The sequence below is a fragment of the Orbicella faveolata genome, unplaced genomic scaffold, assembly GCF_042242905.1.
Source record: "Orbicella faveolata isolate gen_17 unplaced genomic scaffold, um_ofav_v1 contig_3, whole genome shotgun sequence".
NCBI lineage: Eukaryota > Metazoa > Cnidaria > Anthozoa > Scleractinia > Merulinidae > Orbicella > Orbicella faveolata.
The window spans coordinates 10,330,001-10,351,535 of record NW_028301558.1 but is presented as its reverse complement, the minus strand read 5'-3'; the positions used below and the strand labels follow the sequence as shown (position 1 = coordinate 10,351,535).

General features: G+C 40.4%; 1 protein-coding gene and 2 pseudogenes across 3 annotated transcripts; 1 reads left to right on the top strand and 2 right to left on the bottom strand.

The window, feature by feature from the left end:
• The first annotated feature begins 7,702 nt into the window (after positions 1-7,702).
• On the top strand, positions 7,703-9,998 carry LOC110065869 (microfibril-associated glycoprotein 4-like). Of its 3 annotated transcripts, none has more exons than XM_089298788.1 (4): positions 7,703-8,026; positions 8,492-8,587; positions 8,920-9,297; positions 9,509-9,998. In XM_089298788.1, exons 1-4 carry the CDS (start codon positions 7,756-7,758, stop codon positions 9,769-9,771), a joined length of 1,008 nt encoding a protein of 335 aa, XP_089154914.1. In that variant the 5' UTR covers positions 7,703-7,755; the 3' UTR covers positions 9,772-9,998. The 3 variants fall into 3 exon arrangements, with proteins under 3 accessions (XP_089154914.1, XP_089154913.1, XP_089154915.1); XM_089298787.1 differs by having other exon boundaries at positions 8,492-8,596; XM_089298789.1 differs by lacking the exon at positions 8,492-8,587.
• Positions 9,999-12,030: 2,032 nt separating this feature from the next.
• LOC149106329 (uncharacterized) lies at positions 12,031-14,976 on the bottom strand (annotated as a pseudogene).
• Positions 14,977-17,070: 2,094 nt separating this feature from the next.
• LOC110065874 (uncharacterized) lies at positions 17,071-18,413 on the bottom strand (annotated as a pseudogene).
• Positions 18,414-21,535: the final 3,122 nt, after the last annotated feature.

The following is a 21,535-nucleotide window of genomic DNA, read 5'->3' as shown; positions in this document are numbered from 1 at the left end:
TCTACTAGTCTGTCATGAAATATAAAACATTCGTCTGCTTCCCAGGCATCCAATATTTATTTTTATCTGATAATCGAATGAAACTTTTAGTCGTTTCAGTTTGTTACCGGGCTATTCAATTAGATTACTCACCCTGTTTGAAAGAAAAGAAAGACAGTGATTAAACAATCAAATAGCGTCAATTTCATTAATGAGCTTAATGCTGCCGCAAGATCGAAAATGTTCTGTCGTTGTTCAAATAACATGGTGACCAGTGTTCTTCCCATATAAAAAAATGGCATAGATTTACAGGATAATTACAAGGGCTGATTACATTAAAACTTATCTCCATACTCTGTCTTGGACGTTTCCGCGTGTTAGCTTGCAGCCTGTCACAGGCTCTTAAAATCTATGATTAACTGGTCAATTGTTAACGATCAGACTTCAAAAAAAATATATTTAATATCAGTATTTTTCATTTCAGTTATATTTAAAAAATATTGTGCATAAGATATAGGGGAACGTGCATTCTTTAAATTGACAAGACCTTTCCGAAGCGAGGGCTTGGAACTAATCTTCCTTAATTGAACGCTATGACTAGTTAAACGGAGGGCCTCAATGAAATCCACTTCGAAGAAGAAACCGTTGTTAGCTTATTAAGCATCCATTACACATTGATGTCAATGATAATCTGAGCAAAGCATTGCCCTTTCTAAAGAAAGAACATATATTACGCCCATTTTTAACTGAAAGATTACAATTAGAGTAAAGCATTCACAATGTTCCCCTTGGGCTTTTTATCGTTTTTTCTTTCAGCCAGTGAAACCTTATCAGCAAATCCAGACTGAACCGAATCTTCAGTTGTTCAAAAATGAGCGAAAACGTCAGTTTACAGAACTTCCAAGTTTTTGTCGGTTTTTGAGATTTTCTAGAGGGCAGTAAAAATATACACCTCGGGGTATTATAGATAACCACGGGGTATTGAACAAGCGTACACATAGATAGCGTTTAGCTTGAACCTGATGTTAAATTAAATTTTACGAACCATAACCTCCCGCTGCGCTCTCACTTTGGTTCATATTTTGACAATGTTTTTGTTTCATATTCTGTTAATATCGTTAAGTCAGATAACTGATGAATAACGACCTCACTGTAGTTAATTTCAATGCGTCAAAATGCATTCCTATTCGACCTGGGATCGCTGTAATACGAAACTGTGTATTTTAATCCCCCAAAAATACAAAAATGTGTTTTCAAAATTTTAATGCATTCTAGTACGCACTTGACGCCTACTTGAAGAGCTCGCCCAGCTTAGATTCTATTGTTTGGTAAATGAAGCAAAAGTGAACAGGTCGAAAAGGTCAGAACATCGTGGCCGCCATATTGGATTTGGCAAAGTAGGAGACTAGAGACGATTACGCAAGCAGCAATATCGAGGGACCCACAAAAAATGCTAGGGACCCCAATTCGGCCAGACATGTGGGTCCCAGGACCCAGAGTGAAAATTCAAGCGCCATCCCTGAACGCCAAATGTAAATAACCCGGTCCAAATTAATAGACTTGTATTGTTTATTTATCATAACGGGAAATTCACTTGAAAAACAAACTTAGTATAAAATACAGGCCTTATGAGCGATGCCACAGATAGCCCGTCAATCACAATTTTCCCCAATTTTTACCATCCTGATTCCTCCCTTTTGTTTATCACGTCCAATTGATGTTTCTCTAACCAAAATAAATTCCTTTGTTTTAACGGCGATGGCAAAAAAGGGTTAAACATAGAAAATACTTTGATTCCAGAAGTATCAGCACCTAGTGTTATCGTCCAGACTAGTGTAATCTTAAAAAAGAACTGTTCGTAACGTTGGTGACTGACATTTTGACGGCGAACTGAGCGGAAGCCATCTTCAGATCACGCTAAAAACTGACTTGACATTTCGTGAGATAGTTTCTTGAAATCAAAGGTGTGTCTTTAAAAGAAGTTACTCTCAGCCGCGGAACCAACGCTTAAGGTCATTCCACTGAAATAGAACCTGCACTGAGATTTTTGTGAAACTTTGACTATTGATTGTTTATATTATGAGTGATTTTCTGAGAGTGTCGAGAATCGCAAGACACTCACGAAAAATCGATTTTTCTTTTATTTCGCCAAAACATACCTTTAGGTGAACTTATTCAAGGAAAAATAGTTTAAAGTTCCAACGATTTATTTTACGGCCAAAATTTAAGAAAGTTCGAAATTTGCATGTAATGGCGGTTTTCGCGGCTTAAAATGTTCAGAATTTCATGCTTCTTTACGAAAACAGCGGGGGCGTAAAAACAATCCTATGAAAACAAAACTTGGCACAAATATTATTTCATTCTTATACTTTAAAATTGTGTAATAAGTTTCTTGAAGCTTTGTTTGTAGCTTTTCAACGAAGGGTATTTGTAAAGACGCCATTTGTGTCTCTTGGCAAGGAATAAATAAAGGCCAACTTTGACTAGTATAAATGGCCTCTGGTATATATCATTTGGTCAAAATATCTACATTTTAGGAAACCTTAGTTATTGTTTTTTTCACCCAAAAAGTTGTAGCTCTGGGAATTAAAATGTTCTCCGTCAGTAAAATAAAATGTTACGGCATGTAAGCGAGTTCAATTTTATGCAAATCCCAAGGTTAATCTTTAATTGGAAGGCAACGGTCTAAAACAGGAAACAACGATTCTCTGTTACTTACGTTCCTTCTGCTACTATAGAAACGATTTTAACTTCCCAATGTCCTTGTGAGCTGTTCTGTAAAATATTTGCAGTAAAACAGCGAGCATAAACGGCCATAAAATTCGACAAGGTCGACAATGTTTATATTTGAGATGAGACACTGAGTGGCACACACAGTCCTGGCTGTTTTCATCGTCTTGCTCAGTCGAGAGTCCTTTAAAAATATGATAGAATATACCCTTCAAACCGTAGTAAATTAGTTTCTCATATCCATATGCCTCATGTCGACTCATGAGTAAATAAATCAGTCCCCGTACACTGAATAAACGACTCGAATGACCTCTGAGGTCAAGGGGTCACCTGATATGTCGTTATGTTACTTTTCCCTGGTTTCACATCACACGCGTAACGCCGTGTTTGAGGACGTTCGCGCGAAAATTTTCCAGGAGATATATATTTTTTAATTTTTACACCGGTCAGATAATGAGTTTCTTGTGTCAGAAATGAAAAAAAGGGAAAAAAAAGAAAAAAAAATGGGGGTCACCGACTTCGTTTCAGGGATACAATGTGTAGAAAACGACCTGATTTTGAAAATTCAGCATGGTCTACAAGGGTACATAGTTAAAAATATCGAATGTGAGTCAAAGGAGCGAACAATCCCATTGGATAGCACCACCGCCTGTGGTTTTTAAAGCAGCGACTATCCGGGTCAGATCCCCAGACATCATCAGTTACACGGACTATAAGTGGAGATAAATAATTTCCTTGGCAGGGAATGCGTGATTTAGAGGCACGAAAGGAACGAGCTGAAAATGTGAATCTCACGCGAAAAAAATAAGCTTTGCTCTCGCTGCTCGTATATCACCAGCCTTTGCTAACTAAAACGGCACAGCCTGTGTTTCTGTGTTTTTTTTTTCAGTCACTTTAACGCTCAATTTTGCTGTTCTGATTAGGTTGTAGAAGTAGCGCTAATCCACCCCCACCCCATTCCCAAAAAAAGTAATTTCAAAAGTCGTAACGGCTAATACTCCCGAAAGCAGAATGCAGTCTGCATTTGTATTGAGAGGCATTGGCCTGCGAGCAGGCATATATTGGAGAAGAGAAAGTGGGAAAGGAAAAAGGGAATTAGAAGTGCCACCCAAGCCTGTTCGCCGTAAAAGAATCTACCTGGACATACTTAAAAAAAGTCACATTAGCATTAAAACGGATGAACTCTGTGCTGCTCTAACTGAGGATCATGTATTAAATGTTTGTTTAATTTTTCACGCAAAATGTCATGCTGCTCTTGACAGACATCGCAAAAACTTTATAAGGAAGTGAACATGTTTGATTTGTATTGACAAGCGCATCTTAAAACTATTAAGAGTATAACTTCAACAAGTAAATAATAAATGTCTGACACTTTTTTGACGCCTTCAACGACAAAGGCAAATATTGAACTTCCTTAAGATATGTGATTGTAAAGTTTTACAGCAATCAAATGAGAAGGAATGTCTTCAAATATGGCCGGGATAGGAAATTGAACGGTAAATTTGGAAAGAAAATCTTAAGCCTATATAACAGAAATTTCAGATTAGAAAAATAAAAGAATGAAACAAATGTAACTAAGCCTTTATTTACATAGAGTAAAGTTTGTCACTTTTGCCAAGTGACACGAAGCGTTACTGAAAGCAGGTAGCTTGCGTTACTTGAATAAATAATATGCAGAATTTAAAACATTATTATCTTCGGCGGTCCAACTTTTCCTGCAGATAAACGGTTTCTTATTTTTGAGTATTTATCTTTGCGCACGTTTAGATGTGTGCCAAATGGTACTAAGCGCAAAACTATGAATCACGTCGACATCAAAGAGATCAATCCAATGTTGAAATCATGTCAGGGTATCCTGCATCTATAAACGATATCTTAGAAGCTAACAGTTATGTCAAAATGTTGCTTTTTCAATTTTCTTTTTAAATTGAAATGTCTTTAAAGAGATTTTGAATACCGTAATTCAACTAAATCCCGTGATGTTCAATACGGCGTTACGTGTGTAATGTGAAACCGGGAAAAAGTAACATAAAGACATATCAGGTGACCTCCTGACCTCAGAGGTCATTCGAGTTGTTTATTAATTGTACGGGGACTGATTTAGTTACTCATGAGTCGAAATTAGGCATATGGACATGAGAAACTAATTTACTACGGTTCGAAGCATATTATTATAGGACTCTCGACTGAGCAAGACGATGAAAACAGCCAAGACTGTGCGTGCCACTCAGTGTCTCATCTCAAATATAAACATTGTCGACCTTGTCGAATTTTATGGCCGTTTATGCTCGCTGTTTTACTGCAAATATTTTACAGAACAGCTCACAAGGACATTGGGAAGTTAAAATCGTTTCTGTAGCAGCAGAAGGAACGTAAGTAACGGTGAGTCGTTGTTTCCTGTTTTAAACCGTTGACTTCCAAAGAATAACCTTGTGATTTGCATAAAATTGAACTCGCTTACATGCCGTACATTTTATTTTACTGACGGAGAACATTTAATTCCCAGAGCTATAACTTTTCGGGTGAAAAAAACAATAACCAAGGTTTCCTAAAATGTAGATATTTTGACCAAATGATATATACCAGAGGCCATTTATACTAGTCAAAGTTGGTCTTTATTTGTTCCTTGCCAAGAGACACAAATGGCGTCTGTACAAATACCCTTCGTTGAAAAGCTACAAACAAAGCTTCAAGAAACTTATTACACAATTTTAAAGTATAAGAATGAAATAATATTTGTGCCAAGTTTTGTTTTCATAGGATTGTTTTTACGCCCCCGCTGTTTTCGTAAAGCAGCATGAAATTCTGAACATTTTAAGCCGCGAAAACCGCCATTATATGCAAATTTCGAACTTTCTTAAATTTTGGCCGTAAAATAAATCGTTGGAACTTTAAACTATTTTTCCTTGAATAAGTTCACCCAAAGGTATGTTTTGGCGAAATAAAAGAAAAATCGATGTTTCGTGAGTGTCTTGCGATTCTCGACACTCTCAGAAAATCACTCATAAGAACTTAAATTTTGAAATAAAAATGAGGGGTCCCCATGTTCGTTTAGCAGCAACAGCACGATTGCTAAATTCACGTTTCCGACGATTGCTTTTTGCCCTACACTGAGAATTGGTCCATATTTATTTTACACAGAGAAATTTATTACTCAATTCAAAACAACAGAAAAAAATGATAGGTCACCATACTTGTTTGCGAGAAAATGACGATTTACCTCTATGGCGAAGTCCAGCTGTAAAACAAAAAAGCCGCCAGTCTCGTGAGATAGTTTCTTGAAATCAAAGGTATGTCTTTAAAAGACGTTACCCTCAGCCACGGAACCAACGCTTAATATTTAAACGATACTGAAAGGAGAATCCTTAAAGGAAGTTAACTGCGCTGTTCCTAAACTTAAGTAGTCTGATTTCGCAAGTAGGATTTAATTCTATTATTATTGTATTGTATTATTAGCATTAGCATCAGCATTAGCATTAGCAATGGCATTAGAATTAGCATTAGTGTTAGCATTAGCATTAGCATTAATATTAGCATTAGAATTAGCATTGGCATTAGAATTAGCATTAGGATTAGCATTAGCATTAACATTAGAATTAGCATTAGGATTAGCATTAGCATTAGCATTAGTATTAGCATTAGAATTAGAATTAGCATTAACATTAACATTAGCATAAGCATTAGCATTAGAATTAGAATTAGCATTAACATTAACATTAGCATTAGCATTAGCATTAGCATTAACATTAACATTAGCATTAACATTAGCATTAGCATTAGCATTAGCAATAACATTAGCATTAGCATTAGCATTAACATTAGCATTAACATTAGCATTAGCATTAACATTAGCATTAGCATTAGCATTAGGATTAACATTAACATTAGCATTAGCATTAGCAATAACATTAGCATTAACATTAGCATTAGCATTAACATTAGCATTAACATTAGCATTAGCATTAGCAATAACATTAGCATTAACATTAGCATTAGCATTAACATTAGCATTAGCATTAGCATTAGGATTAACATTAACATTAGCATTAGCATTAGCAATAACATTAGCATTAACATTAGCATTAGCATTAGCATTGGTATTAACACTAGCAATAGCATTAGCATTAGCATTAGCATTAGCATTAGTATTAGTATTAGTTCTTTTTTGCAAGAATTAGCAAAAAAGAACCTGATGAGCGTGCACTACGGTTTAGCCTTAACAGAACGAACCCGAGCAGAACAGAACGACCCCTTACCTTGTCAAGTAAAATTGGATAAATGGGGGCTATAGGCCTACATGACTCTTAACGTTGGTGCAGTGAGTTTGCACATTTTCCGTTCTATTTCAGGATTTGTTTGTCCCGACTTATTTTGCTTCACACTCTGTAGAGTAAATTAACCGCTGCCAATTATCAGCTCTGAAATTGATATTCAACGTAACAAAGACCTTCATTTGTCGCTGACACAGCACAACCTGAGTTTCTAAAGAAGCTAATAGCTCAGTTTGTACTTGTAGTTGAATCCTACATATTGCATGAAATAAAATTATTTCGCTGCGCTTATTCTTTCTCTACCGATATAACGGTTTCAAAAGAAAAATGAAAATCATTTAGGTGTTTGAGCTATATCGATTGATTTTATAGCAACTAGAAATCTTGAAGAAGCCTACAAGAAGGTAGGGAGGGGGGAGGAGGGATTGTAGGTTCTTTGCTCTAAACATTTCCGCTCGGTATCTCGTAGCCTAAGTTCGTATTTATTTTCAATGCATAATTTTAGTGGCGACCCAATGTATTGCTAGAAAATTCAACTGCATTGCACTAATCCTCGGAAGGGATCGAAAACGAAGGACCGCAAACACGTGCACGAAACAACCACAGCCTTCAGCATTTCCGATGCTTGAATTTCCTTCAGCAAACTGAACACTCTAGTAGACATATCCTAACTCTTCTCAGATATTTCCTTAAAAGGAAAACTTCGCTGCACAAGATATATTGTAAGAACTGATTAAGATCTGATCAGTAACCAGACAGTGCAAGGATTGTCAAAATGGATAGTGCGGGCTTTCCATGGAGTCTGATTGTAATACCCATTTTGTTATCCGCTGTCAGTGCAACAATCTCGAGAACAACGCCAGGCGCTAACTTATCCCAAGTTTCTCCATCGCAGAAGGCCAGTTGTCAAAACATGTATAATTATAACAATTTTTACCCAGGGTCGAGCAAGAAGATCGAAACCTTGCTTACTGAAGTGAAGAAGGAGTTAATCCGGATGAGAAACGAAATTAAGTCTTTCAAAGAAAACAAAACGACTGCAACAGGTATGTAAAGTACAGTACCCAAATCGCCCGATCATATTTTTATTTTATATGGACTTGAGAGATATTCAACTTGATTTATGAGAAACAAAGAAGGCGAACACAACTTTTCTAATTAGATGGGATCTTTCTTCGGGGCATTGTATGCAAATATTCTTTCCACAAATAGCGTCACTAGAACGAGAAAACTCATGTACAACTGACCCACGCAAAAACAATGTTCAAAAACGTCATTCAACAATAGCGGAAGAATTCGACTGCTTTCACTGAGCTGAGTCGAGTTCAACTGTGAAACTGATAAGAATGCTAGCTCTGGTGTTTCTTTGAGCCTGGTGTATTTGCTGTTTCTTCTTCCCTCACTAAACGCAGCCAACTCTCAAAAAGAAACATACAATGATAACAACTCTGGACTTTCCAACACCCAGTCCAAATGTCACAACGTCTATACTTCCAACAATTTTTACGCAGGACCGAAGAAGAAGATCGAAACACTGCTTCTTGAAGTAAAGGAGGAGATCGGCGAGATTCGAGAGGAAATCAAAACCTTGAAAGAAAACAAAACAGGTGATGACGGTAAGCGAGAGAACCTCTCTTGAGGTATATAACGGTGCTTGGGAAAACAACACACAATGTTTGCTTTTATCTCGCTATTTTTGTCTTTTCCACCCGTAAAAACTGTCAAGCTTGAGAAAAAAATAACTGTTTACATTTCTTAATGTCATTAAGGTTTGAATCCAAGCAGCTAAAAAGCCTTTATCGTAATTAAAATGAAAAATTATGAAAATGGCAACTTAACATATAATAATAATTTATGTGAGGTTTTCGCTTGCCTTCTTTGTCTCATCCAGCACTTTTACAAGAGTAGACATTAACGAATCTTTATTTTGCATTTTTAGTGTACAAGAACTGTGCTGAAGTCTACAAGGCTGGTAAACGAATAAGCGGTGTTTATACCATCGATCCTGATAATGCTGGAGCCTTTGATGTGTTCTGTGACCAAACAACAGCCGGTGCGGGGTGGACAGTGTTCCAGAAGAGACTGGATGGCTCGGTTGATTTCTACCGCGGTTGGGATGACTACAAACGAGGCTTCGGAAATCTGAACGGTGAATTTTGGCTCGGACTGGACAAGATTCATCGCCTGACGAAACAACGAAGCAGGCTTCGAGTGGATCTTGAAGACACCACTGGCAAAACAGCTTATGCCGAGTACGATTTCTTTGATGTGGCTAGTGAGAATAGCAAATACAAACTGAGTCTTGGAACATACTCTGGTATGTGTTTTAACGCATTTCTTCTCCAATAGGAAGTTAAAGTTCTTCACACATTTTGGAAAATAGGTTTTAGGCAGTCACCATTGTGTGACAGCACTATTTAACCAGCTAGTAATATATACAGTTTAAGAGAGTTAAGCAGTGTTTTAGAGTTTTAGTGTACCATGTCTATTTGCATTTTGTAATTTTACCTTTTTATGCGATTTTGTAGGAACTGCTGGCGACTCTCTTTCCTATCATCGTGGTTCAGCGTTCTCCACCAAAGATCGCGACAATGACAAGAGTTCTGGCAGCTGTGCCACGCGTTGCAAGGCAGGCTGGTGGTTCAATTCTTGTCTCAACTCCAATCTGAATGGTCTCTATCATCATGGCAGACATTCTACTTCCTGGGAAGGTGTGAACTGGAATCAATGGAAAGGCCATAGCTACTCCGCTAAACGAGCTGAGATGAAAATCAAACCAGTTAAGAACTAGAACCGAGTGTACTTGTAAGGCTTTTAAATGGCATTAGTCACTTGATTCCTGAGTTAAGTGAGCTATTTTATAGCCTGAGTTTCTTGTGCCATTCTATCACTATGTGATTTGATCATTAGATCTAAAACGATTTCTTAATAGGTGATAGGTTTATATTTCTTGTGTGCATGAATAACTTGGTTCATTGTATGACTTATCAGGAAACAATAAAAGCTGCTGTTGTTCCATCTGCTTGTCTGTCATGAATTATAAAACACTTGCCTGCTTCCAAAGCATCGAATATTTATTTTTATCTGATGATTGAACGAAACTTTTTGGTCCTTTCAGTTTTTCAGTTTGGTACCTGGCAATCAACTTTAATATCACACCTCATGTGAGGGAAGAGACTCTCTTTAATGGTCCTTTAAAATTGTACCGCAAAATCGAAAATTTTCTTTCTTTGTTCAAATAACAGTGATCAGAGTCCTTCCCATATAAAAACGACTTCGATTTACAGGATAATTACAAAACCGAGGGTTGACGTCTGCAATAAACTTTATCCTCCCACTCAGTCTTGGACGCTTCCTCAGTTTGACTTGCAGCTTGCAGCACCCCCTTAAAATCCATGATTAACTGACCAACTTTTAAAGATCAAAAAGCCCCGAAAATACTTAATATCTTTTTATTCAATAGTAGAAAAATATTTTACCATAAGGAGCAACGTGCGTTTTTTAATAAGCTATTGTTAAACAATTACAAACTTCTAGCACTTAAAAAGCGATGTTTTTAGACAGTTATTATCAGACAGCGTTTAAGTTCATTTCCATGTCCTGCTTTAAAATAGACCAGGACCTAACGCATTTAACTCAAAACAATACAACTTAATGTCGTTATTCCTAGTGAAAGTAAGTTAACCGTGGCGACTTGCGATTGAACCAGAGCTATTACTCAAATACAAACAACTCGTGATGGCGTTAATGGGGGAACACTGCCTTGCGTTTGGTTAGCCCAAGCGACTTCCGGCGATAGCGTGACAAAACAACCTCACTTATCTCCCCAGCACTACGAGCTGAATGACAGACAGCACGTGCTGGATCGGACAAGAGTATCGGTTAGCAAGCGATGTTCAAAGGCGATGAAAAAACAACAAGCTTGGGGGAAGTCGCTGCGCAGACAACCGCCACTGATGCATGCAAGGCAATGCATCCCCCCAAGCCATGGAAGCCGGTGAGAAGCTAGTTCGGCGAGAAACGTTCAACAATGTTAGCCATCCTGGGAGCTACTGACTCTAATGGAGATTGAGGAGTTCTTATATAAAGCTGGTAACAGTCTGAGGACCAGCGACCCATGACTTTAATAAGCCAGTCTGGCAAGCCGGCAGCAGCGGCAACCGACGCAGCACCTATGCGGAAGCTATGGCCCTTGAGACTCTGGTAAGGAAGACCTGCGACCCTCGAACTGTCCCGTAGAAGGTGCGAAACCGCTCCCCGAGTAAGCAAATTACCTGACTGGAAGTAAAATAAGGGACCCTGTTGCGGCCGTGCTAAGAGAAAGTACTCTCGCATAGCCGAGACCGCGCAAAGGGTGGACGAAGTGCGAGCGATGGTGAGAGATTGCCCTCGCCTGTAAACATCTGTTTTTGAAGATTTTAGCTGCACCGTCATGCGCTGCGGGCGTGCCAGGGTTGGATGAAAGGCTATACAATCAGTAGAAAGATCAAAAAGCGGTCTAAATTTGCGAACACTGTTGTAGGTAAATTCACTGCATCGCAGGAAGGCGAAAAAGGCTAAATTGAATGCGGCCCAGATCATGGAAAAATCCCGGGGGCTAAGCCATGATTGCAGAACAGGACGGATTGCCGAGAGAACCTGAGGGGTAACCGGTTAACGGCGAATACGCTGTTCGCCTTGGTAGCGGAGAATACCGCGTAAAACCTTGTGGAGAAGAAGCTTGCCCTTCAGAGGGTCACTGTATCCAGCAGTGATATGGAGGTTGCGAACAGCTGCTAAATAGAGTTTAATTGTGCTATGACGCACCGTTCTAGCGAGATAGGAGGCAAAATAAATAAGAGTACCCTCGGAGGCGGGTAGGACATCCCCGTCTGGACCTAGGAGACGATTCATCAGACAGAATTGTAAAAAGCGTTTTTCCCCACAGCTGTAGGCTCGATTTGTGTTCTTGGAAAGACCCCAAGAAGCGTAGGTGAGCACTTCCTCTCTCAAAGGGTCATTAGTGAAGGCGGGATGGTACAAGGAATCTGGTCGGCGTCGAGTGCGAGGGCCCAGAAACGCTGCATCTGAAAGCGGGAGAGGGCATCAGCAATCTCATTTGAAACCCCAGGGACATGACGGGCCCGTACAAGAAAATTATGTTCCATGGATAGGAGAACAAGCTTTCTGACCAGTTCCATGATAAGGGGAGCTTTTGAATGCCCCGAATTTATGATAGATACCACTGATTCATTATCACACCAAAACTGCAGACGTTTTCCCTTGAAAAGTGGGTGCCATATAGCGCAGGCAACAACGATGGGGAAGAGTTCTTGCCACTCAATGCTTATACCCCGTTCTCGGTTCAAAAGCATAAGGGGAGGCCAGTGCCCTTGGAACCACTTTCCCTGAAAATAACCGCCGAACCCCACGGAGCCCGCTGCGTCAGTGTAGAGCTCTAGGTCTGGAGTAGGGGTAGTGGTGGACTCAAGAAAAAGGGAGCGCCCGTTCCATTTGGAGAGGAAAACTTTCCACATATCGAGGTCCCTAAAGAACTCCCTGTTAAGCCTGATGTGATGCAAACGACTAGGGACACCCTTAGTTAAAGTAATGGCGCGTTGAACGAAAGTCCTGCCGGGGACTACCACTTTACATGCAAACTGGAGAGTACCAATGAGTGATTGTAACTCAACCAGGCGCACGGAGCGGCGTTTCTTAAAGGATGTCAGCAAGTCATAAGTCCTGGAAAGTTTGTCCTGGGGTAAGCGGGCCTCCATGCGAATGCTATCTAAAACGATCCCCATAAATTCTATTTCTTGGGAGGGGCCTATGGTCTTGGACGCTACTACCGGGGCCCTAAGTGACATGAATACCCGTAAAAGAGTGCTGAAGCTAGTAAGACAAGCTAATCTAGAACTTTCAGCGATGAAGAAGTCGTCCAGGATGTGAATGACCCGCTGGAGACCATAGTTATGTTTTAGGATCCACTCGAGCCCATCGGAGAGCTGATTAAAAATGAACGGGGCACTGCGAAGCCCGAAGGGTAAGTACATGTCCACATAGTATTGAGATTTCCACAAAATACCCAGTAAGTTCCAGTCTTCGGGGTGGATTGATATAAGGCGAAAGGCTGATTTAAGATCAGTCTTAGCCATAAAGGCTCCCTTTCCCAGGGACTGGAGGATATGAATTGCATCGTCTACCCTAACATAGCTCAGGGAATAGGGATCCTTGGCAATATGGTCATTTATACTATTTCCCTGTGGGTAGGAGAGGTGATAGATAGTTCGCCAGTCATTTGAGTGTTTTTTAGGAATAACGCCCACTGGATGACACTGGAAATTTGCTAAGGGAGGGGCAGGATAGGGGCCGGCTACCCGTCCTAAGTTCACTTCCTTTTGCAGGTTGGCAGAAACTACATCAGGGTGCTGCGTCGCAGATATAAGGTTGGGGGAAATCCGGGCTGAACGCGGCCCACAATAACCAATACGAACGCCTTCTTTAAGCATACTTAGCAAATTAAAGACAAAATTACGATCTGGGTGATCGGTTAATTCTAAATCTAAGCGATAAATGTCAATAGGTGAGGATACTAATGGCTTCTGATGACGCCTTTGCTGCTCCACTTTACTTGTTGCTTCGCTCACTGGGTCTGGGGACTCCCGCGTTCCGGGCTTGGCCACTGGATTGTTGCTGAGGGCAGTCTTGGACGGTGTGGCCGTTTGAGTAGCAGCGGCGGCACACGTGCGGGTAGCTGTAGTTTCGGCGCCGACCGGCACCCAGAGGACTTGTTGAAGTCAAAGCACACCGTCTGGGAACGACGCTGTTTTCTGTAGGGGTCAGCGGAAGGACAGACATCTTCAGCGTGATAGGGACTCGAGCAGATACCGCAATGGGGCTTAGCTAGGCCCGAGAAGGTCACCGTCCATAACTCCAGGTCTACTTTGTCCCACTGAAGGGACAAATTGGAAGAGGCACGGCGACGAAATTGCTGGTCGTAGGAAAGCCAAGCAAGACCCTTGAATTTAGTTACCGCGCGACTAATTATCTGCTGGTACTTAATCAGCTCAAGGGCCCGTCTTGGATAGGCAGTTACAATGACCAACATGTACACCATGTAGGCCTCCAGCCACTTCTGAAAAGAGTCTATAACGGGTTTCTTTTCCTAACCATGGTGACCGGGGAACCCAGGGGACCTGAGGACGAGTCGTCTAAGCGGAGCTGAATTTCAGGGGCCTGGGACTGATACAAGTTGTCAGGTAAGAGTAAGGCAAGATCAACGTACTCACCCAGGAGTATTTTGTCCTCCATATTACGGTCCACTGGCCTCGACAGACCCAAAGGAGACGCCATACCCGAAGCTGCGAGAGTTTGGCTGGAGGGCGTTGGGCTGAAGGCGCTGTTTGTACGAACGGCGTCCAGAGCGCTGTGTACGGACCGGGATACAATGTCCTCAATGGCAGAACGCTGCGCTGGACTGAGGGCGTCTCTTTGATCAGTAGAGTGATTAGTATGGAAGAGATCTTCCTCTGTATCTGACTGCAGCATGTCCTCAATAGAAGACAGCGAGGCGCGGTCGGAGAGGGCGCTGTCCTCCGGAATGCTGAGACGCCGGCCTTGAGTGGCGTCGATTTCACTGGCTGTAGTGGACGGCTGTTGTGTGGATGTTTTGTTCGCCGTATGACGAGTGCGTTGAGGCCGACCAGGTCTTCGTTTAGATTGACTGGCCTTTCCCGTCGATGCTCGCTTGAGCCGGGCGAGGAGTTGCACTTTGGAACCTGTTATGGGCAAATTCAGCGATTGAAGACGGAGTTTGAGGACCTCGCTGGATAGCTTCGATAGGTCCTCACTTCTGGTAGCGACCCGAGCAGTATTCGACGAGCGGCGAGAGCGAGCCATGGAAGGTTCACAAAAATTAAACGATAGATTTACAATAAGTAATAGCTACGTTGCTTAGACGAACTCAGAATGGACTCCGAACAGTTTTCCGAGCTTTTATACGGAGACGTTCGTCTGCTTGTAAACCAGTAGAAAAGGCTGCACTACCGAACAGCTTACCCTAACACGTGTAACATCTTAAACATGAATAGTGCTTTAGTGCTTTGCACCAATGCTATGGTACGTTATAACGTTCAGAAGATAACAAAGCTACAATGTTTTAGGTTTAGCTACAATAACGCTTACAGTTTGTTGACCTTTGGAATATAACTGCTCAATAGCTCTATAGAAAGTGATGCCGCCATGAACGGCTCATTCAGAACGTACGTCACGCTCCATTAACTATATTTTACTGGCGTGACAGTAAAATCTCATTTAATGTAGTGTAAAAAGTATTAACATCAAAATTGAATGCAGCCAACCTTTGGAGGTCATGAAAGCACTGAAATGCCATCCAATCAATGTACACAAAGCATGGAAATCTTCTTGTAATAGTCCTGTCTTTCATAGGATATGATTGTTCTCCAGTCTCGATTTCAACTCTCCCTGCCTGGTGTGTGTGTTTCCCTTGACAACCTTGGTTCTGCCACCGAGGAAGTTAAGTAAAATGGCATCGAAGGAAAATTTGAAATTTATGTCGTTTCACATGTCCCCCAGGGCATAAACAATCAGTTTACCACTAACGGCTGACTTTCTTGTCTTCTGTAGTAGAATTCTTAGAACTTATTCGGGTGGGAAAAGTGCCACTGTACGATTTTAAATTTAGTCAGTAGGAAAAGAATCAAAGGCACCCATCCGTGCTTGCCTTACCCAATAAAGAGACTGGCATGGATTTCCCATAAATAATCCATTCCTGTAGAATGTTTGCGTAGTTATTTGTTTTCATGTTTCTCTGTTTTACTAATCTATCTCTTTACCGAAAAAACTGGAGGGGGGGGGGGGTGGGTAAAGCTTCCCAGCCCCATCTCCCACTGCTCGCTACTTGTATGCAGCGCCAATGAACAAACAAAGTGACAGTAAGTAACTAAGTCTTAACATTACTCACGACAAAAAAGGGTTCTGATTTAATTTTAAGTAGACACCGCCGGCGTTATCAGTTGCGGTTTACTTGAATTAGCTAAGCCAAAGAAATTTAGAGTCGAAAAAGTTATGTTCTCATTCGAAATGCAAGAACACAAAAAGAAACATGCTTACAAAGTGTTCAGGATTTGTAAAAATATCGGTAGAAAGCCAACTCGATCGTTTCATTTGTTCTTGTACAGTTTGATGGATCAGTAATACCACAAAATTACATTGATAAACTACTATCAATTTGTTGTTTGTTGATTTGGTTTGGACTCTACTGAACTTCAAATTCCCAATGAAGTTTGCATACGTGGACACCCTTGGGAACACAAACTGTCCACTCTGAAGAAGTGCCAACTTATAGGTGGTTGAACATTTGTTGTTGTATGTAGTGGTGTCTGCCTACCACAGGTGTCTGTTGGTGTGTATATGGTTGAGTGAATTACTAAAACATTGATCACTCTGTTTCTATGTAGTCTAAAAATCCTAGGTGAGGAAAGTACTAGCTAATTACAGACAACAGAACTGTCTCTCCATGAGGAATCGTAGTTCATATTGAACAGCACAAAGATAGTTACACTTTACAATACCACAAGACATTCTAGGCTCATTGAAACACAAAGTAGTCTCCACAGTCACCGAGTGAAAATCAAGTCTCTTGGGATATTGTAATTATAATGTAAAATGCAAATAAGGTCTATGGTAGATGGTTAATAATAGGAGGTAAAAACTAATTACATTGCCCTTTAAAGCTTGAAAGCTAAATATGTCTGAGAAATGGGGGCTCATTTTAAAGTCAGCACTGATCCAAACTCTTTTTAGCCCCAGCACTTAAACCCTTAGACACTATCAAAGATAATGCGCATAATACTTAGGTCCGCAATGCATCCTTTTGTGGGCTAATCAATTTTGACAAGGAAGTAAGTCCCTGTAGCTTGCTTCCTCAGTGAGAGGATTAATATATGAGTTCGATTACTGATAACCACCCGCACATCTAGTAAAAGACGTACCTATGAACATTTTTTCTGCACAGATAACTTTATGATGGTGAACCTGGGTGTATAATAGTAAAAAGACCTGATTCATACCGTTACGTTCATCTCACGATAGTCTTCTTAATAATATTTGCAATGATTAAAGTATGACAGTCCTTTGGGATCAGCTTGCAGGTAATTCCAGTGACTCTCTGTCTGGCCATGTATAGCGTATGAGGCTTTTAATGCCAGCCATCACCTGAGTCATAAGGGTCTTGCCAAGGTAAATTCTCTGAAGGTTCGTGGTCATGAACCCATGCATAATCAGACATGCCTTCAGGAATGTAGACATATTCTTCTTCTTCACGGGCAGCGCGTTCCCAATTATCCTCTCTGTTTTTTTTTGTATATCCTCCAGATGCTTTATCTCCTTACACACCATGCATTTCGGTTCCCTTTTTCCCAGCTGTGTTACACTGAATTCTTCCCGTGGGAATCGTCGGTGGCAGCGCGTACAAGAAGTATCAGCAGCGGGAAAATCTAGAGTTCCTTTATCAGGGGTGACGTCAAGTGAAAGGTACGCATTTGTTTCATACTCATCGAAAGACCTTTCTGTTTTGCCTCGATACAGATCAACATGCTTTTCAGATGTAACTCGAAGACGAGCCTCCTCTCCTCCGTTGACATCTTTCATCTTGTTGTACAACCTAAACATCGCCATTGTATCCACAATGCAGTATTGGATACGCTCATCCGTCAGTGGTCTCTTTTTCCACACTTCCTCATCTTCCCTTAACAGCTCTTTTCCCTAATTCCTTATTTTGACTAACTTTGCGTCCTGGAGGTACAACTCAATGCAGCGACCAAAGCCATATATTTTCTGTTCTCTGACTGCGACGGTTCCGACGACCACCACACTTTATATTCTTGATGGAAAACTGCGGAGTATTGGCCGTGGAACCTGAGAGCGAGTTTTCTCGGCGATAGATGACTTCAAGCAGCTGAAGATCCAAGACTTCGCTCAGTTTCACCTCAAACTGATTCCAGAGCGCATCGGAATCTTGTCGGCAATCAAACATCAGCTTCTTACGAGATTCGTCTTCAAGGATTTCGCCCAGTTTACTGCCGAATATGATTTGTCCTAGTTTCAGCGCATCAAATATGAAGACTTTCTGTTCAGTTGCTACTGTGATGATGGTAAGCGCTCCCTTTCTGTTCAATGAATCGCCCTCACAATCTACCGCTTTAAGAGTATTCCCTTCCACTAGTTTGCGTTTGAGCTCACAGATAACTGTGATGATGGTAAGGGCTCTCTTTCTGCTCAACGAATCGCCCTCACAATCAACCGCTATAAGAGTATTCCGTTCCACTATTTTGCGTTTGAGCTCAGAGTATCTTGGAGACCCGTTTCACCGTCGACTAGCCTGTAATCATAATCAGTTGCGTTTTCGCAAGCCATTTTGCCAAAAAAAGTAAGAAGTAGAAGTCTTATAAGAGCGAATATCTTCTTTTCACAATTTGTTTACATGACACAAATTTAGCGACTCCAAGAATTTCACTATTCACATCCGCTTTTCTACGTAAAGATTACAACAAGGGGTACGGTGGACAAACGATTCAAATGGTGTCCTAGGGGGCTTATAATGGGAGCTTATCACAGAAGGAATCCGGGTATAGCGCCTTCATAAAAAGACGGTGGTCACAAGACAGTTGTCACAAGGGTTAATTTCACTGATACTACGCTCAACCGCCACTAAAGGACACGCCCACTTCATTTGAACACTACAGCATTGACCTCCTGTACGCTGATGCCTCTTTTTTAATACGTTAGACACGAAACACTTAAATAATATGTGCTATTAACATTACTTAATTATATTACTAATATCAATACTAATTAAACTACATAATAAAAATACGTGACGCTGGTTTAATAGGTTACTTTCATTTACAATAGGGCCATTTACACGGGAGAAAATAAGACGCATCTTATGACTCTTATCTAAGGCGCGACTTAAATACGACGCGAAGTGATCGTATAAATAGTACAAAATAAGCGTTCGAGCCTTGTTTTAGACGCAACTTAAATAAGACGCGTCTTATCTTAGAACAGGGTTTTCAGCTACTCTTATTTTGTCCGCGTCTTAAATAAAACGTGAACTTCCTCGATATATGTGCTTTCGCGTCCTAAATAAGACTTGAACTATACGTGCGCATGCGTAACGACAACGACATTTTTTTCAACGAGTCATTGGCCGCTCTCTTGCTGGCTAACAAAATGGCTTCGTAAGCTCAAAAACACCAGCAAAGACACCGTCGATCCCTCTCTACTGCCTCCTCTCGGATTTCTGTAGTATTCTTTGTATGCAATGCCGAGTTTATGAATATTCTTTAACAGCATGGTCTTCATAGGAAAAGAAGACTTCTCAAAATTGAAATAAAAGCTCCGAAAAAGTCTCTTCCTTCTCAAATGACAGCGCGCTGGTTGTTGTACCAACACGCCATCTTACATTGTTGCAGATTGTTGGTAATGGTTACTTTGCATTTATACGAGGCTGTATCAAAAATATGACGCGAACCATTTATACGTGATTTTCGCGTCTTACTGTATGTAGGGCGCGAACGTATAAACGGTACAGTTGGCGTCGTATTTTAAAGACGCGTCCTAGAGAAGACACGTCTTATTTTCTCCCGTATACTGAAACGGCCCCATTATCACTTACAATCCCGTACAATATATTGCAACGCGTTGCTGACTGCTACGTATCACAAAAAATTCATTTCATATTGTAATGTCACCTTCCCAACCTAAGACTATTCACAGCAATTTACCGGATTTCTAAAAACTTACAACTTACAACTTAATTGTGGGAGTGATTGATGTCAATTTATTAATAATTTTTTTTAAATTTATTTATCTAAGGTGTTGTTCTTTGTCGTTCTTTGTACAAACATATTTTTGTTTCAAATTTAATTTAAGCCTTCAACTCAAAACTGCTAATTAATAATATTAGGTACTATTTGAGCTCCTCTGCAATCTCATTAGTATACTTTAGCTATGATTAGAAAAAAGCCCTACGAAAATACGCACTCGGATTGGTTAAAAATCGTGTTTCCATAACTCGATAGAAACACAGAACTAGCGCGAGATGTTGACGTAATGATGGCGCCAGCAAAGAGAATTTACATTTTGATGATCAAAGTAAAAAGTTGTTTCCCTTTTTTTCGTCGCGGTGTTTTCTAAAAGAAATAGAAAACATGTTCTCCGTGTTTCTATCGAGTTATAGAAACACTTGTGAAAGTTTGGAAGAACTCGAAAAAGCTGTGGAAACATTCGCCTGCGGCTCGTGTTCCCACAGCATTTCTCGTCCTCCCAAACTTCCAGTCGTGTTTCTATTTAAGGGCCCATTAACCGATTTATGTGCGCGCGCGCCCGCGCGCGTTGCTAAGGAGGTGAAATTTCACTTCCGTTTGTTGACGTCAGCCTGAGCGCGGAAAATGAAAACAACCCAATAACTTCCAAATTAGCTTACATTTTAGATGTTTTTCTTTGTGTTTCACAAAATGCAAAGTAAAAAAAGTACAAGCAAAGACAAAATAAGAGAAAGACAGAAAAACAAGAGCAATAGAGAGCGAAAAACTAACTCCGTGTGGCTTTGTTCGATCTTACTGTAGTGCGCTGGTAGTGTAAATTGCGCACGCGCTGATAGGGTAACTTCCAATATATATCGGGTGCACTTCCGGTTTCTTTAAATGCTAAAGGAAACGCAGTTTTTTATTAAATCCAGCGTTTTTTTTTTGACGGATTTCGATTAAAGTTGACGTTGGAAACATAACTATGCATTCTTTTTCCGAAATCACGCTTTCTTCAGAAAATTAGGAATTTTTTAATATTTCGAAATTCTCTCAAAATCTGACCTTTTAGAAATGAAACAAAATCTATGCATGAAATCTATGCTTTATCATAAAACAAATAAAGAAGCCTCGACTGTGCTCTTTTCTGTTGTAAAGCATTTAGGAAGCGGTAGAACACTCAAGAAGTGGGGAAAAACACTCGACTACGTCTCGTGTTTTCCCCTACACTTCTTTCGTGCGCTAGCGCTTCCTGCGTGCTTTACAACAGAACAGAGCACAGTCGAGGCTATTTTATTTGTTAATTAAGCGCTGTCAATTATCAGCTCTGAAATTGATATTCAGCATGACAAAGACCTTCATTTGTCGCTGACACAGCACAACCTATGTTTCTACAGAAGCTAATAGCTCAGTTTGTGGTTGAGTCCTACATCGTGCAAGAAATAAAATTATTTCGCTGCGCTTATTCTTTCTTTACCGATATAACGGTTTCAAAAGAAAAATGAAAATCATTTAGGTGTTCGAGCTATATCGATTGTTTTTATAGCAACTAGGAAATCTTGAAGAAGCCTACGAGAAGGTAGAGAGGGGGGAGGAGGGAGTGTAGGTTCTTTCACTGCATGAAATGGCATGTATAAGGGGGTATAATGAACCCGTATACATAATGTGTACGGAGAGGTATAATGATGTATACTGAAGTATATGTATAAGGTCTGTATAATGATCAGTATACGTCTGTATCCTTAT